Here is an 18,391-nt window from a genome sequence, read left to right on the forward strand (position 1 = left end):
GGAATCTGAAGACTGTCTGAAGTTCTCAGAAAGCTTCCACCAGGCAGCGTCACTGGGCTTTGGCACTCACTTGTGTGTTGTCTGGTGCTTTGCACTGCAGCACGGAGGAGCAGAGTCTGCAGCTGCAAAGGCAGAAATACCTGCTCTGTGGCCTTTACAGAAAAGTGTGCTCAACCCAGCACAACCTTAGAGATGTCATCTCTGAGGAAGAGGCGGGTATAACTGTGGAGGTGCTGAGTGCATATGGTGGGTCCTACAAGGGAGATGCAAGCAGCTGGGCTTCAGGGGCCCAGGAGAAGATGGGAACAAGTGGGAGCTAGAAGGGAGGTGGGGCTTCTGGTGGGCTGCAACTCCCGAGAAGGCTGCTCGTGGCAGCCTAGGTTGAGGGATATTGCATTTGGTCTTCCCCCAGGAGAACCCCTACAACTGTTTCTGGGTGATATTCTGTGTGGTGCAGTCTGGGTCCTTTTGATCTGGGTCAAGCTCCTGGGGGCGCCAGGTCAGGTCAGGCTGGTTCTACCCACTTTGTTCTTTGCTGGAGACCAGCCCAGCTTGGCTCTTGGCAGAGACTAAGCGTGTTGTGTGGGAGGTGGTGTAGGCCCCACTGTTCTGAACTGAGGAGCTCTGCTTCCTAGTAGCAGTCCAGGGCTCAAGTGGCAGCACACTCCCTGCACTTGGACCCTCTTGGAGGGAAAAACAGGTACACACATCTGTGCCCTCTTCTCACACTGAGCAGCTAGAGTCTAGCATGAGGACCCAGGGCACTGCTTCTGCAGTTGGTGACTGGAGTCCCTTTCCTAGTGAAGAGTGGCAGAAAGGTTCAGGGCCAGTAGTTGCAATGCGTAGCAGAACCCATGGCAGGCTCAGCTGACACTGAATTCCTGAGGTTTGAGGGGCTCCACATTGGAGTATGGTACGCGGTGGGTGGTACAGGGCCCCTGTACCCAGGCCCCATCTTGATTCTTCACTTCTGCTGGGTCCTGAGTCTGGGGGGTGGGGACAGGAGAGCTCACAGCACTTACCAAGTGGGTAAGCCTCCATTTGCTCCTGCAGATCCGGGAGACGGGAGAAAGACCTAGTAACGAGGAAATCATGCGCTTTTCCAAATTGTTTGAGGATGAGCTGACTCTGGATAACCTCACTCGGCCGCAACTGGTGGCACTGTGCAGGCTGCTAGAGCTCCAGTCCATCGGCACCAACAACTTCCTGCGCTTCCAGCTCACCATGAGGCTGAGGTCCATAAAGGCTGATGACAAGGTGGGCCGTCCACAGGCAGGCCGCATGGCCACTCCACTCCTTTGGTTTCTTGCCTATGCTTTCCTTTTTTTTATCTTTAAGTTTTTTTAAAAACTGATATATGTAAACATGAAGGTTTAACGTATTTGTGGAGTGCCATGTGATGTTCAGTACATACCTATTCTGCATGTCCATATGTTGTGGGGTTTTGTGTTTTTTTGTTGTTGTTTTTTGGTTTTTTGTTTTTTGTTTTTTTTTTTTTTTGCATTGTTGGGATAGAACCCAAGGCCTCACACATGCTAGGGAAGTGCTTAAATCACTGAATTTTGTCCCCAGCCCTTTAAATTTTTTTTTTTTTTTTTTTTTTTTTTTTTCAATTTTGAGGCAGGTTGTCCAGACTGACCTTGAACTTGAGATCCTTCTGCTTCACCCAAGTTGCCTGCCTCTCCTGCTCCCGGCTGCACTGTAGCGTCCAGCCCTTCCCCATACCCTTCTCCTGCCTGGCCCAGGGTAGCCAGCAGGCCTGCTGTTACTCTGCAGAGGTGCAGCTCTCCTTCGGCAGCTTCCTTCGCAGGGTGTGCTCCCTGCGTGTCCCTGCACTCTAGCCTCAGGCGTCTTTGCCTCTCACACCACTGTGCTTGATTCTGCTTTCAGGTCACTGATCCCTGATCTTTTCTTGGTCAGCACCACTCTAATACCCATTGTATGACCTCTAAATTTCACCCCTAGGAATTCTGTGGGTTGTTGTGTTGTTGTTGTTGTTGTTGTTGTTTTCCAATTTATTCTTTTTTGCAGTACTAGGGATTGAACCCAGGGGTGCTCTGCCAACCTTTTTGTGTTGCTTTGAGAGAGTCTCACTAAGTTGCCCGGGCTGGCCTTGAACTTGTAATCCTTCTCCTCAGCATCCTGAGTCACTGGGATTACAGGCGTGGCTGCTGCACCTAGCTTGCTTTGCTTTCTTGAACACTAATCACAGCTCATGAAGGGCCCATCTAAAGTGGGTGGGGGACTGGAACACGTGGTGTGGCTCTCAGGCTGAGTACGGGCAGCATTCCAAGCATCCCTGTCATGACTGGGAGAAGTAAAGGGAGATGAGATCTCTGCACTTTGCTTGAACCAGTAAGAGCCCTGTGATCCCTAGAGGACTGCTGAAAATGCTGCAGAGACAATTCAGGTAGCCCACAGGAGGACAAGGAACAAAGATAGAAGTGAAAACCAGCTTTAGTCACAGTAGACAAAGTAGAAACAACCCAGGCATGCGAATGTCCAAGCAGACTTCTCTGTCTGTCCAGTGCCGCGCTCCTCACATTTAGGAGGAGCTGTTTTGGATACCTACAACAGCAGGTGGGTCTGGAGGGAACCCTAGAAGCTGCCTACCATATGATCACCGTATGTGTAACATTCTTCAGATGACAGACATGCACATGGGGCCCTCTTGGGGCAGAGGTGACTTCTGTCCTATGATCCCCATGAACATGACCTTCTTCAGTTGACAAGTGATAGCCATGTAAGTGAGGGCCCTTGTGGAATGGAAGTGACTTCATCCTGCCTGGAGCAGAGTTGGATCCTAGCTAGGATGTTATGCTGCTTTGTAAACTTACTGTTGGGAAACCCAGTGAAGGGTGCATGGGATCATTATTCATTATTAGAGATGCGTATGTATTTACAATAATCACAAAATATAATTTTTGCAATGGAGTTAATGTTGCTACCTAGGATATTTATGAGACAATTGCTCAGAAAGGGCTGGGTCTACCTCACACAGACAAGGTGGCCCCTGAGAGCTGGCCTCATTTCTTCTGTCTTTCCACCTGTTGCTTAATATACTTCTCTGACCTGTCTTGGGGTCTCCTGTTTTTCCGTGTTAGGGCCACTGTGACCTGTGCAGCCTCAGAGAAAGAGTACAAGGCCACAGGTATCTTCAGGGTGTTGGGGTCTCTCCTCCCTTCATCCTGTGAACACTGAGAATGACTTTGCAGATAGTGGGCCTTGCAAATCAGGCCAGGGCAGGACAGGTTTTGCTGGCAAAAGATGGGGCCTACCATGTGGAAGAGATGCCCACATGCTGAGAGTGCCCTTTGTGGACCTGGGCAGAGGTAGATTTTCCTGTGTCTCCGGGTTAATCTTGGCCAGTCTGTGTTCCCGGGGCCCTGGCCCTCCTTCTAGTCACCTCAGACCCAGAACCAGGCTCTAGTGTGATGCTGTGTCTTTTGCTTGTCAAAAACCATTAGGAAAATGACTTCTGACTTGACAGTTCTTTCCTAGACATGTTAACAGCAACACCACAGACCTTGCAAAGTGGAGACTGATTGGTGTTCTCTTACAGCTGATTGCCGAGGAAGGGGTGGACAGCCTGAATGTCAAGGAACTGCAGGCAGCATGTCGGGCGCGAGGCATGCGGGCCCTTGGCGTCACAGAAGACCGTTTGCGGGGTCAGCTGAAGCAGGTGCGTAGCCTGAGGGGCCTGCATGCAGCTTCTCTCCATAAGGCACTCGCTTTTCACCCAGACCAGGACAAGCATATTGTGGGAAGCTTCAAGCTGCTTAGAACCGTTTTGATGGGGTGCTGTGCATGTGCTCCCTGCCCAGGCCCCTCAGCATGATCCATGAAACTGTGACACATTTGGGGGTTAGGGCTCCTCTTCCTTACCTCTGTTCAGTGTTTTCAATGTTCTTAGCATTTTGTCATATCTTTTTCTGTGTGTTCAGTTTGTGTCCGTATGTCAGTCACTGAAGTAGCCTGACATAGTGCCCAGCCTGTGGCAGGCCTATGCATACATGAGTGGGGAGGGTCTCTATGCGCCTGCCTGAGTGAAGAGGGTCTTAGTAATACCATCTTTGCTGCTGCCCACACTCTGTTGTTTCCAAGTGCAGATAGAGCATGCTGACTGTTCTCAAGGCCTGGTGGCTGAGCTGTAGGGGCATTGATGGCCCTGGGGCTTGTGCCTTCAGTTTACCAGGGTGGTCACGTTTCAAGGTAGCACAACAAATAGAACTTTTGAAACTTGAAATGTCATCTTTGGAGCCTTTGTTCCAGTGATTTAATGAATCATCTACTCAAGCCCCGATTGGCTTGTTGCTGCTAGACCAGAGCAGCCAAAGAAAGCTTGGGGACTAAAGATCTGGGTCCCTCACAAGAGAACAGGACAGGACCAGGGTTCAGATGGGATGGGGACTGCATCAATGAGCTGTTCTGCTCCCAGTGGCTGGACCTGCACCTGCACCATGAGATCCCCACATCACTGCTCATCCTGTCTCGAGCCATGTACCTCCCAGATACACTCTCACCTGCCGACCAGCTCAAATCCACACTGCAGACCCTCCCGGAGATTGTGGTACGTGCTCTTGGGAGACCCTGTTTGTCAATTCACTTTGTGGGGAGGGGCGCTCATCTCCTATGCCATGGAAGTCCCAGCCAGGAGCCTGCAGATCCACCTGTCCTCTCCCCATCACTTGTCTGCCTGTCCCCACCCCCACCCATCCATCCCTTACGATGTCACAGTCTTGGGCACACTGAGCAATCCTGATCCTGCCACAGTTGACCAGAGACAGGCAACAGGTTCGAAAGGCTTCATTGAGTCTTGGTGTGGTGCCTGCATTGATCTTTTTCTGAATATGGAGTGGTCCTCTGACAGGTGCAGGAGGTAACACTTGGTAGCCTTTTACATTCCTGGCACTGGAGGCAGTGTCCCAGTGTGCCTTCTGCCACTTGTGGAATTCAGATGGTGACGTCGCTGGGAGACAGACAGAAGCCGGGGGCAGTGTGCACGCTGCAGCCCTGGGACTCACTCACAAGCGCCCTTCCTCTCTGAAGGCAAAGGAGGCCCAGGTGAAAGTGGCAGAGGTGGAGGGTGAGCAGGTGGACAACAAAGCAAAACTGGAGGCCACGCTGCAAGAGGAGGCCGCCATCCAGCAGGAGCACCGGGAGAAGGAACTGCAGAGGGCTGCAGAGGCAGCAGTAAGCACTGGCTAGTACCCAACACTGGGGGCTAGGGTTGTCCTGGTCCAGCTTTCCTAGAAACTCCTTCATGTCCTTGCTTGTCTTCTGGAGTAGTCAGGGAACTGCAGGGAGACCAGCTCAGCACCCAGGCAGAGGGGTCTCTGGGACCCACCTTCTCGGGGGTATTGCCATGAAGGCTGCTGGCCCAGGGCCTCAGGCTCCTTTAGCTAGGGGCCAAACTTGTTTCCCTGGGCTCAGAGGCTGCAGGAAACTGCACTGTGAAATGGGCTTGGGGTCTTCCGAGGTAGTTCATCACCCACCCACAGACAGCCTCCTGCTCTGCCAGTGTTGGAACACCATGGCAGGGTTGTGAGGAAAGACTAGAGACAGAACAAGGCACTCTGGCCCACTCTGTGAGTCCCTGCTCAGACTGCAGCAGGCAAATCTGCTGCCGGATAATGTCTCCTGGGTCTCCACTGTCACCTAATGGGCTTGTTCCAAGTTTGGCCTTTTTTAGTAGAACATGCGTGTAAGACTAGTAGTGTGACAGCATGGTGCCTCCTGTGATTCTTCTAGAAGGACATTGAGCTGGAAGGAGTGGAAGCTGCTGCTGGGAGGCCAGTAGTTGAGCCAAAGCCAGAGGTGCCTGATATAATCCTGCCTTCAGAGGCCCTGAAGGACACTGCCCCTGTGCTGGAGGGTGTGAAGGTAAGGGGTATACTCAACCCAGGAGGGGAGGAGACCAGGGAGTGAGGATGAGACCTTGAGTGTGTCAGCCTGCCTGGCAGCAGGAGTGGGTAGGGAAGCTGGCCCTTCAAGGCAGGACTTCCTTCAGAGGCCCACATGTTGTCACCTCCTGGGTGACCTGGGTGTGGGCCTCCTTGGGGACTGCCCACCAACTGGGACACAGACATATCCCCAGGAACTCATGCCAGGGGACTCTGTGGTCCAGGGATGCCATCTGTTGTCTTCTGTTCTGAAATCCTGGAGGACCCCACACACAGAAAGAAGCAGGTTTTAGGGTGCCTTGTGTGGGCATTTGGCCGCTGGTGGGGGGGTTTGCGTCTAGGGAGGTCTCAGCCTGAGGCTCTTAAGAAGCCTCAAGCACATGTGTCTGGAGAGGATGGGGTAGTAGATCTGAGCTCAGGTCTGAGCGTGAGGTACCCAGGAGGTGTGGCTGTCTGTCCCCTTTGACAAAAGAAAGGGTGAGGCCTGAGTGCTGCCTCTGGTGGGCAGGGGCCTTGGAGGACCAGGGAGGGCTGCCCCCACACCCAGGCCTGTGAGGTAGGACCGGCCTAGTTTTGTATTCCTTCAAGAAGAGGAGAGTGTCTGAAACTGGCTGCACTGCTGGGACTTGTGCAGTGATGGGCCCTGAGCCCCAGGCACTGTACTGAGAAGGGTTGCGTGGGGCAGAGCTGACCAGAGCCTTGGATGGGCTCCTTTTGGATGCTGACCTGGCTTGGAATAAGTGAGCAGGAGATGAAACTCTAGGGCCAGAGGCCTAGGGAAAGCAGGTGTCTCCTGCTGCATGACCCAGGAGATCCTGAAATCAAGGTAAAGGTCACGGCAGGGGCGGGCGTTCTAGGGAGCCTGGGCTCAAGGGTGACCCCACAAAGGTGGACCTCAGGCACTCCTGCAGAAAGTGTTAAGGTGGAATACAGCCATCTCATTTTTAAGGGATGTGGGACTGGGCTAGGCCTAGCAGAACAGGCATGACCTGGCCAATGGGCGAATGGGGCAGGACAAATCTGACTTCCCAGGAACAGATGAATCCTGTTTTCAACAGATTCAACTGGGCCATAAGGGAAGTTTAAAAATCTCAGGAGATCTGGATGTGTTGATACACACCTGTAATCCTAGAGGCTCAGGAGGCTGAGGCAGGAGGATCAGAAGTTCAAAGCCAGCCTCAGCAAAAGTGAGGTGCTAAGCAACTCGGTGACACCCTGTCTTTAAATAAAATGCAAAATAGGGCTGGGGATATGGCTTTCAAAAGGAAATCACAGGAGAACTAATGTATGAAGAATCATCAAGATGTTTTAGAAGCCTGGACTTTCGGGCTGAGGATATAGCTCAGTGGTAGAGCATTTGCTTAGCACATGTGAGGCACTGAGTTCAATCCTCAGAACTGCATAAAAATAAATACATAAAATAAAGAAGTATTATGTCCATCTACAATCAAAAAAGAAGAATCCCAGACTTTTAAATAAAATGGAAGCATCGCCAGCCCCTATGGAGCCATCCAACCTGTGGTTGCCAAGTGCCCATCATTACTCATGAGACTGATGACCTGAGCAGCTCTACCACCAAGGAGGACATGACTCTTAGCTGGAAATCTTTCCCCAGAGGAGTCCCCAAGCCCAGATGGCTTCACAGAGATCACTGGTACACCTAAAGAAACAAATGGTTCCAATGCTGAGGAACTCTTGACAGAAAAGGGAACATTCCCCAGCTCATTCCATGAAGTGTCACCTTATACCATTATCAGATCCGTGTATGAAAATCACAAATTGCTGTCTTTTATGAACATAGATGCAGAAATTCTTAAAGTACAATTCTTAACAAAGTGTTTAGCAAATCAAATGTAATTATTCTACAGAAAGGAACATGGTTGCATGGGATCTGCCCAGGGAATACAAATTGTCTTAACACTTAAATAAGCAGTCTTTAACCACCATATCATGATCCTCCCAGGCCTCCAAAAGCATGCATGTCAGAATGCACATTGTCCTGACAAACATGCTGAGCACAAGCGGAGGGATGCCTTGCCACACCTCCAGGACTCCCTGCCACCAGCAGCTCTCCAGCACTGGGGCCTTGACAGGGCTGCTGCACTCCACACTCCTCCTCAGTGCTATAGCCAGGGGATTAGGGAAAACCCAATAGGGGGTGCTGGGGTCGTGGCTCAGTGGTAGAGCACTTGCCTAGCATGTGTGAGGCACTGGGTTCCATTCTTAGCACCACGTATAAATAAATGAATAAAATAAAGGTCTATCAACAACTGAGGAAGAAAAAAAAAAAAAAAACAAGACAGATAGTGGGACCAGGTATAGTGGCCAAGCCTGTGATCCCAGCTACTTGAGCCTGCGGCAGGAGGGTTGCAAGTTCAGGGCCATCCTGGGCCACTTAGTGAAATCCTGTCTCAAAATAAAATAGAAAGGGCTGGGACAGAACTAGGCAAATGCAACACTGGACCCCTTCATGCAAGGCTCATTGTTGCTGAGATGCAGATCCTCCTTCAACTGTTCTGGAGATTCCTTCAGACCATCAAAACCCATGAAGAGGGCTGGGGTTGTGGCTCAGTGGTAGAACATTTGCCTAGCGTGTGTGAGGCACTGGGTTTGATTCTCAGCACCGTGTGTGAATGAATGAATGAATGAATGGCATTGACAACAAAAAAATATTTTAAAAAAAGAAAAAAACCCAAGCAGAACCTTTCGTTGAAATTGACAAACTTTTCTAAAGTTTATGTAGAGAGTCAAAGGACCTAAAATAGCTAAGACATCCTTGTGAAATCGCAAAAGCAAGAGGAACTTCTCCCTACCAGACCCCAGTGTCACAGAGCTGGGACCTTCTGAGAAACTGAAGCAGCACAAAGACCTGCCCTTCAAACCCCAGTTCTCACTATCAAGTCAGAAAGATTTCAGGCATGGCATGTCGCTCAGAGTAACAGGAATGAGTTTATTGAAGGGATAGGAAAAGGGCAAGGAGACACTCAAGAGAGAGAGGGGTTGTCTCAGAGAGGAGGGGGACAACACGCCTCTCCTGTACTCCAGCTTTATTGGGATCCCAGGGAAGTTGCCAAAGAGTCCCACCCAGGTCCTCTGATTTTTGACTGACAGGAGGATGACATCAGACTTTCAGGTACCCTTTGTCATGGTACCTCTAGGTCACCTTGGCCCATGCTGACTGGTTCTAATTGGATTCTTTTGGTTTTTGGTGGGGCGGGGGTAGCGGGGATTGTACTCAGGGGTACTGGGTCACTAAGCCACATCCCCAGCCCTGTATTATATTTTATTTAGAAACAGGGTCTCACTGAGTTACTTAGCACCTCACTTTTGCTGAGTCTGGCTTTGAACTCCCGATCCTACTGCCTCAGCCTCCTAAGCTATTGGGATTACAGCTGTGCACCACCACACCCTGCTTAAATTGGATTCTTAACCATACGTTCTTACGGATTTTATGGTTAGGAGGAACTCTTCTTATCTCCTAGAGTTTCAGGATTTGGTCACAAAAGTCTTCCCTTTTGGGATAACTTGGGTTCCTCTTATCAACATTATTTTGGGCCTGCATTTCTCCTGTAGTTAACAGGTAGTTTGCTGAGGAATGTGACATAGCCTATCCACTTAGGCCAGGCAGGGCTGCAGGTAAATTGTTTCACAGAAAAGAAAGCATGTGGGGGTCAGCACAGTGGGCCCATTTTATAGAAGTATTTTCTTAACTTTGTGTTTCCATTGCTCACATCTAACTGTCCCTTAACACCAAGACTTAACCAAGCTTCAGTTATCAAGAGGTGTGGGGGACCAGCAGGTGGCTCAGTGGTAGCGCACTTGCTAGTATACACAAAGCCTCACATGAAAAAGTATGATGTTGCTATAAAGCAGGTCAGGAGATATACCCAATGGAAAAGAGGTGCAGAAATAAGCACCTAGACAGACAGGGTCAGTGGTTTTTCTACAAAGTGCCAAGGTGGTTCAAAAGGGAAAGGGAGTGGGCTGGGGAGATAGCTCAGTTAGTAGATTGCTTGTCTCGCAAGCACAGGCCCTGGGTCCAATCCCCAGCACCGCCAAAAAAAAAGGGGGGGGGGGGTGGAAATCTTATCAGCAAATTGTACTGAAGTAATTAAATAGCCATATGCAAAAAATTGAACCTTGACCCCTGTATAACTCACACAGTATATAAAAACTAGAAAAGGTTATAAAAACTCCCAGAAGGAAACAGTGATATTAGATTTGCCAATACATTTCTTAAATACAACACAAAAATATCCATGAGAGAAAAAAATCAATACTTTAGTCTTTATCAAAATTGAAAACTTATGCCTTAGGAAACACTTAGGAAAATGAAAAGGCAAGCCATGGACAGGGTGAAAATGTAAAATATTTACCTGACAAGAACTTGTTTCTAGAATATATTAAAAACTCTTAAAATTTAATAAATAGGAAGACAAATAATTTTTATTTCAGAAGTGGGCAGAAGATTTGAACAGACACTTGACCAGAGAAGACATGCCGATAACCACTTAGGCCCCTGCAGTGTTCCGTTCACCACCAGTGACATGAAAAGCACACTGAGTGCCACCACACCCCTGTTAGTATGACCAGAACTGCAGTCAGACTGGTTGGGGACGTAGCTCAGTGGGAGACCATGTGCCCAGAAAGTGAAGGCCCTGGGTTCCATCCCCCCATGTGTTGATGAGGACATGGAGGAGCTGGACCACTTTGGAGACCCTCTGATAGTTTCCTGAGAGCCACTCCTGCACCAGCACTCCATCCCCTGGTGCTTTCCCACGGGGCCTGTGCCCACACATTCAGAGCAGCTTCACTTGTGATCGCTGAGCATAGGAAACGAGGCGGCATCTCAGGAGGGCAGGAGACTAACAAGCTTTGGTAGCTGCTTGGGTTAAAAGCACACTAGCTCCACATGATGGCTCAACGGGGAGTCAGAGAGGAGGATGTGCAGGTGACTTCTCTTACGTAAAGCCCTGGAGATGCAGGTTGACCTGCCGTGCAGGAGGAGGATCCTGGTCCTGGGAGACCAACCAGTTTTGGGCAGACCAGCATGTTCACTGTTGGTGTGCGCTTCACAGGTGCACATAGGGGTCACTCCAGAGTGTGCCCGATGACACGCTCAGGCGGGCGCGGCTGAGAGTGGCGAAAACAACTTGGTGCCTGTCCAGTGTAGCCCAGACCCAGCCCCATCTGAGTTTCATCTCACCTGGGACTGCCCCCAAGTACTGGCCCAGAAGGTGCCAACACCCATAGGAGGGAGTCATTGTGTCCCTTCGCTTAGGCTTATTTGCTTCTTCCCAGGAAGAGGAAATAACTCAGGAGGAAATCGATGTCCTCAGCGACGCCTGCTCCAAGCTGCAGGAACAGAAGTCATCCCTGACCAAGGAAAAGGAGGAGCTGGAGCTGCTGAAGGAGGACGTCCAGGACTACAGCCAGGTGGGCCGGGTGGGGCAGGGCAGCCTTGCTGACTCGTCCCACAACTGCTCCCCAGGGATAGCAGGGGTGGGTGGAATTTGCTGCTGTTGTTGAAACTGAAATAACAGCTTTATCAGCCCCAAAAGACATAATGATATTTATCAAAGATGTGACAAGGGAAATTCCAAAGGGAATTTGGAGAGAAAACCAAACTGAAAATCAGTTTTATTCTAGAACTTTTCCACAGCTGCTGTCAGGGCCACTTTCTGGGTGAATATATACAGCCTTGCCAAGTCTGAACACATATGGGCCGCTTGGTCCCTCGACAAGCGAAACCTTACTTTCATTCCTGACTCCCCAAAAGAGAATAGAACCCAGGGTGCTCTACCACTGAGCCACATCTCCACACCTTTTTTTATTGTATTTTGAGACAGAAACTCACCAAGTCACTGAGACTGGCCTTGAACATGCAGCCCTCCTACGTCAGCCTCCTGAGTGACTGCAATCACAGGTGTGAGCCATGGAGCCCAGTCGACTGTTTTCTTTTCTTAGCTGGTTCTTTTTTTTCTTTTCTTTTTTTTTTTAGTTGTAGGTAGACACAATACCTTTATTTTATTTTTATGTGGTGCTGAAGATTGAACTCAGGACCTGACGCATGGTAGGCAAGCACTCTACCACTGAGCCACAACTCCAGCCCTCTTAGATGGTTCTTTTCCCTCCTCCTTTTATGGTGCTAGGGATCAAACTCAGGGCTAGCTAAGTGCTGTACCACTGAGCTACATCCCTTCATCAACCAGCAATTAATTTATAGATATTACTTTCTAATCTGATGTAAAAACTATTTTCACAGCTTCATTGGGAAAGGTAACAAGTTTTGAAATTAGTAAAAACAATTCGCCATTCCCGAGGTACATCCCTCTGGCAGCCCTCTCTGGGGGCTTCTCCGTGGGAAACCACACATCTGTCACTGGGTGAGACTGTGTCTTATCCCAACTGCACTTCTTGCTCTTGCTCCTGTCCTTCCCTGGGGTTCTTGCTCCTGGGGGTACACTGAGTTGGAATTTCAGGGGGAGACACTTAGGGTTCCTCAATTCTTAATTTCTTTATTCTTCAGCAGATATAAAAGAGGATGATTTTCAAAAAATAAGAACCAGCCAGGCGAGGTGGCGCACACCTGTAATCCCAGTGGCTGGGGACGCTGAGGCAGGAGGATCTCGAGTTCAAAGCCAACCTCAGCAAAAGCAGGCAAGGTGCTAAGCAAGTCAGTAAGACCCTGTCTCTAAATAAAATACAAAATAGGACTGGGAATGTGCTTAGTGGTCAAGTGCCTCTGAGTTCAGTCTGCAGTACCAGAAAGAAAAAAAAAAGTTTGATGGGTAGGATAAGATTTTGCAACTTTCTGTGGTTGGTATTAATGCATTTTGTTTGTTTGGGGAGTTTTATTTGTTTTTGCATTGCTAGGGATCAAATTCAGGGCCTCACACTTGCTAGGCAGGTGCTCTACCATGGACCTACACCCCTAGCCCAAATGAATGGGTTTAATAACTTTCAAATTAAATTTAATGTAGGATCCCCGCTTTTTTATTTATTTATTTTGTACTGATTTTAACCCAGGGGTGCTTTACCACTGAGCTACATTCCAGCCCTTTGTATTTTTTATTTTGAGATAGGGCCTCACTAAGTTGCTATAGCTGGCCTGCAACTTACAACCCTCTTGCCTTGGCCTACCAAGTTGCTGGGATCACACAGGCATGCACTACCAGCCAGCTCCCACCCCCAGCCCCCTTAAAGACAAACTTTATAACTACAAATAATTTGATTAGGACTTGCAAGAGATCAAGAAGGAGCTTTCCAAGACTGGTGAAGAAAAATTAGTGGAAGAATCTAAAGCCAGCAAGAGACTAACAAAGCGTGTGCAGCAGATGATTGGGCAGATTGACGGCCTGATTGCACAGCTGGAGACGGGTCAGCAAGCCGGCAGGCTGGATCCAGCCCAGGGCTCAGCTGTGGGGTGAGTGGGCATGAATTGAAGAGGCCCAGAGAGGCGCAGCCTGCATCAGCAGGCACTCTGCTGCGATCTACGCTGTCCTTTCTGACTCTAGAGTGCACATCTTGGTTCTGCCTGGCGTCACCTGATAGCTAAGGTCTACCCTGGGGGCATCTTTGCTCATAGTTTTTTCTTTCACACCTGGGTTTTACATTCTGATGCTGGTTTCACCTGGGTAACTCACTCCTGGACCTCTCACCTCCCTGCCTATGCCCCCGCACTGCCCTTCCTTTCCTTCCCTGCCTCCCCCTCACACTCCAGCCTCAGCCCAGTTTGTTCCTGTTTCCTCAGTCAGGCTCTCCTGCCTCCTCCCTTTCCCTGACCCCCACACTTGAGGGATGCCATCATGGGGGCTGTCTGCCTTCCTTGTGCCCTCGTGTGACCCAGATTCCTGCAGCAACAGCTACATCCATGTGTGTGGCTTCCTACCATCCAGACCACAGGCCCCGCGACACAGGCAAGCCGGCAGCTCGGCCTCTGTCCCTGCTCCGGGAGGCTGTCATTGATCTCTTGTCCCTGCGGCAGACGGGCCTAAGGACCACTGGCTGTCCTGTCCCAGGCATGCACTCTGGGGTCGTGCACCCCAAGGAAAGGGCTGGGAGCTCTTGGTAGGGTGTGGGGAGTCTCCCTCTGCCCTGTCAGCCAGTTCGCACATGGCCATCAGAGTCAGGGCCACCTGTTGGAGCTGGATGTGGCAGTGAGGCTCCAAAGGCAGGACATGGTGGTAGCCACATGCAGACTGTACTCCCCAGGGAGAACGTTGTCAGCGTCACTGAGCTCATCAGCGCCATGAAGCAAATCAAGCACATTCCAGAAAGCAAGCTGGTGAGCTTGGCCTCAGCACTGGATGACAACAAGGACGGCAAGGTCAACATTGATGACCTCATCAAGGTGCGTCTCAGTGAGGTCCACAGGGTTGGGGAAGAGCTACTGTTGAAGGCTGTCAACAGGTAGGGTCCCTTGGGCCTTGGCATAGGAAGTGAGTCACTAGAGGTAGAAAGTGCTGGTGAGACAGGAAGATGAACCCCTCCCGTAGGCCCTGAAGTTGCCTGTTGTGACCATGGCTCAGTGGCTAAGGGGAGTGAGAAGGCCCCCCCAGAGCAGGCCACTTGCCTTGCCTGTGTGCCTGTGGGACCTGGACCTGGTTAGGCCTTGATGCTTAGGGCAGCCGGAGCTGATCCAGGGGAGGGCATCAACGCCACATTCTGGGCTGTCAGTGTCCACCTTTTCTTGCTTCAGCCATAGTGTGGAGCTTGCACCCACAGCAAGCAGTCAGGCATTGGCGGGGGGGGGGGGACTGAGTACACCTGTCTGGGGCTCTTCCTGGGGCTGCCTAAGGCCTGAGAGGCGATGATGGTGGTCTGAGCTCCTGAGTGCAGCCACGAGGCCCTCAGGTCAATCCTGGAGACCTGGGACAGGATCCCGCCTGCCTGGGAAGTCTGGATTCTGACCAGAAGGTTAAGACTTAATCATTCCTGCTTCTGAGAGAAGGCTGCCTTCACGGCCCCCAGTGCATCTGTCAAAGTAGTGATTTTTCAAACATGACCATAGATATTGCCAAGTTTCTTTTATTTCCATTTAAAAGCAAGGTGCTGTCAGACTCACATGCTGAGCACCATCGCTCCCTCCCTCCTCAGTCTGCACAGCAGAGGGCATGTGCCCCAGTTCACCACTCTGTTCCCTGGTGAAGCCCCATGCAGGGCAGGCCCCCAGCAGTGTGGTGGGGCCTCGCTGGCCAGAGCAGGGGCTTGACACTGGCAGCCTCGTTCTGCTGTCTGTGGCTTCCCTGGGGACTCTGATGCTCTGAGACCTATGGCATGCTGTGCAGCAGGTAGGTCCAGAAGACGGCTGGGAGTAGGGATGGCACTCCCACCCTGTGCTGTGCAAGAGCAGGCAGCACTCGGGCCTTAGCCCCTCTGAGCCCTCTCACGTACACAGGTGATCGAGCTGGTGGACAAAGAAGACGTCCACATCTCCACTAGCCAGGTGGCTGAGATCGTGGCTGTGCTGGAGAAGGAGGAGAAGGTGGAGGAGAAAGAGAAGGCCAAGGGCAAGGCTGAGAAGGAGGCTGCAGAGGTGAAGAACTGAGGGCGGCCCTGGCCCCCACATGGCCCCTGTGGGCCTCCTCCTACTACTACGTTGCTGCAGTGGGGATGATGTGAGAGGGATTGCTTTGAGGTGATCTTAGTGGCAGATCTAATATTTTGTCTGGAATAAATCAGAAACTTCTGTAATCAAGTAACTTTTAATTTTCATCATTCCACGAAGATTCAGTCAGCCTGGAGACTGGGAGCCTCCAGGGAGTCTCCAGGGAGTCGTGTCTGGACTCACCTATGTGGTGCTCAGTGGCCCTGAAGAGGCCACGTGCATTTGCAGCAGGGGGTGCCTCCCTGCACGTGCCTGTGCTGTCTAGGGCCTGACCTGTGCTCTCTGTTCCCTGAGAGGAGAGTGAGGACCACATGGACTTCCAATGCCCAAGTGGAACTGGACAGTGAGCCTCATGTTCTCAGAGGTGCTGGACAAGAATCAGACACGCGCACAGCCCTTCTCAGCTCTGAAGATCCTTCAGCGAGTCTGTGGACTTTGATTCCCAAACATCCATGTAAATAGGTCGTCTGTTCCTGCATTTTCAAAGTCATCTGTGTGACTCTTGAGACAAGCATCTGTGACCTCGGTGGCCTCTGGAAATAGCACCTCCTGACAGCAGTGCCCGTGTCTCAAGTGGATCCTATGGTGTTTGCTGAGCTCTTTCTTGGTTCACTTTTGGTTTTCCCCTGTCCTCAACTGGTTGACTAGTACAGGACCTCCACACTTGAAGTCTGATGTGTGAGTAACATCCAGAAGGAACTGTCGGGGAGACACCCTAGTGCAGCCCTTGAGAAGGAAGCATTGGTTGGGTGCTGGCCATGTGTTGGGGTCCGAGAGCTAGGCCACCACCGCAGCCAGCCAGAGCAGGTTCTCTGGGAGCACCTGTGGGGCCCTGTGGCTTCCACGTAAAATCCAAACCCAGCCGCCTAGAGGACACACGGCTAGAGTGGACATTACCTGCAGCTGGCCTCCTGGGCCAGGGTACCACAGACGGTCTCTGCACTTCGACCTCCTCTAGAACAAACAGGCCAGTGGCCACTCCTGGCCCCACCAGGGTCTATGGAGAGGTCGCATGAGAAGCAGTGGCATCCCAAGGGGCTTTCAGTGTGCACCCCACGTGCTTAGGGCTGGTGTGCCTCCAGGGCCCTGGTGGCCAGTGGCGGCTTCATACTTGGTGACCCCGTTGGGGGAAGCTCAGTGTGGGCAGACCAGAGCTGGGTGTCCTGTGACCCCTCCACCTTCCTGCTCCCGAAGGCCACACTTGTCCTCTATGGGTTGCCAGCAAGAGTGTCCTCTTGGAGGGCTCCAGATACAGGACCCACAGAGCCAAGTTAGCCAGGGAGGGGGGTCACAGCACTCAGGAGTGACACTTTCTCAGTTACTTACTTTTTTCCTTGGCCCTTAAAGAAGAAACTTGGCAGAATAGGAATCCGATTGTACATTCTCACATGGACCCAGGTCGAGAAGCTGTTGGGCCCAAGGCCTTTCGCTTCAGGCCTGGAGAAGGGAGTGTGTCAGCTTGGAGGGAATTTTGCCAGTCACCTGCCCGCACTCCAGCAGCCTCTGAGCTCAGACTGCACTTACTTTTGAGAACAAGCTCTGGTTGCCAAGTGTGCCCCCAGGAGGGACATCTCTCCTGTGTGCAGCACTCTGGGCCCATCTGCTCTGGAGTCCGCCCTCCCTGGTCACAGCAGCACCTCAGGATGTGGGCTCACTTCCAGGTGCCACAGGGACATGGAGGGGCACACGTGGATGGAAGGTTCTGTTGGGTGGCCTTCTCCCTGAAGCCGTTCTGGATTTGTTTTGTCGTACTGACTTACTTGTTGCGGCCAAGTCGGTGTCTGGTGTGGGAGTGAGCAGTGGTGGACCCAGAAGTGAGGGCCTCGTGGTGAGGCCCTCTGCTGTGGCTGTGTCTGGCTGTCCATTTGTGCCTGCCCGTGCCTGAGCCTCACCTTCCTGGGTTTCCTGGAGCTGTGGTGTCCATGCCTGCGATGTGGACGGGGTCCCAGCGTAGGAGTCCAGTGCGCCTTCCTCACCCCACATGCCCACTTTCCCATGCAGGCACTGGGAACAGCATGTGGCACCCAGACACCACTGGCAATATTAAACATGAGGGGCGCCTCCTGGGAGCAAGTTCTCTGACAGCCTTTCAGGGTCCCACGGGCCCACAGCCTGAGCTCTGGGTAAACACCTTTTGTAGAAATGGTATTTTTATTAAAACCTCGAGACTGCGTTTCTATAACAGTTCAAAGTAATATTTATGAACCATTTGATGGAGATGGAAACTCAGAGGTCTTAAGTGTCTGCCTTCATGACAGCACTGTGGGCCCCATACTCAGATTCCAGAGGAGCCTCACCTTCCCCACAGGTCACCTTCTGTGGGTTCAAGCCCTGGTTCCAGGCCTCTTCCTTGTGGCACCTCTGAGACCCATGTCCCCTTGTCCTGTGATGCTGATAGGTTACATGGTGATGTTTCTAGACACCATTCAATATGAAGAGATGATTTAATAAAGTGCCACTTGATGATTGTCTGCCATGGACTGGTTTGTCCAGGTTGGTGAGCCCGATGCCTAATGGAGCTTTCCCTAACCTGCCGACCTCAGAGTCCTGAGAGCCAAGACACCCTATACCCAGATTGTTCCTGGCCACGCCTGGGCAGTGTGTGTGTGTGTGTGTGGGTGCGTGTGTTGTGCCAGCACAGAACCTGGTTTCCTGAGTGGGTGGGGGCTGTCTCAGGGCTAGGATGGGCTGTGCTTGCTGGTGGACAGCAACCCAAGGAGTAAGCAGCCAGGACAGAGGGCGTCTGCTGCAGCAAAGACAGTGACCCCAAACAAGGTGAGTGCCAGCAGTGAAGTGGCAGGCAGGGTTCTCGGAAGAAGAAAACTATGTGCCTGTTGGGGTGACACTCCTCACTAAGAGCAGGACATTCACACAGAGC

General features: G+C 51.4%; 1 protein-coding gene across 2 annotated transcripts in view; it reads left to right on the forward strand.

Annotated features, from left to right (window-relative positions):
- The window catches only part of Letm1 (leucine zipper and EF-hand containing transmembrane protein 1), a 36,041-nt gene extending 18,057 nt beyond the window's left edge, over positions 1-17,984 (forward strand). For both annotated transcript variants that reach the window (XM_047567535.1, XM_047567536.1), the window contains exons 6-14: positions 1,054-1,257; positions 3,563-3,682; positions 4,439-4,570; positions 5,050-5,193; positions 5,752-5,883; positions 11,205-11,339; positions 13,142-13,329; positions 14,118-14,256; positions 15,304-17,984. In XM_047567535.1, the coding sequence (XP_047423491.1) occupies positions 1,054-1,257; positions 3,563-3,682; positions 4,439-4,570; positions 5,050-5,193; positions 5,752-5,883; positions 11,205-11,339; positions 13,142-13,329; positions 14,118-14,256; positions 15,304-15,453 (1,344 nt within the window). In that variant the 3' untranslated portion in view covers positions 15,454-17,984. The remainder of the gene's footprint in view (positions 1-1,053; positions 1,258-3,562; positions 3,683-4,438; positions 4,571-5,049; positions 5,194-5,751; positions 5,884-11,204; positions 11,340-13,141; positions 13,330-14,117; positions 14,257-15,303) is intronic.
- The last annotated feature ends 407 nt before the right edge of the window (positions 17,985-18,391 follow it).

The sequence above is a fragment of the Sciurus carolinensis genome, chromosome 10 (assembly GCF_902686445.1).
Source record: "Sciurus carolinensis chromosome 10, mSciCar1.2, whole genome shotgun sequence".
Classification (NCBI taxonomy): domain Eukaryota; kingdom Metazoa; phylum Chordata; class Mammalia; order Rodentia; family Sciuridae; genus Sciurus; species Sciurus carolinensis.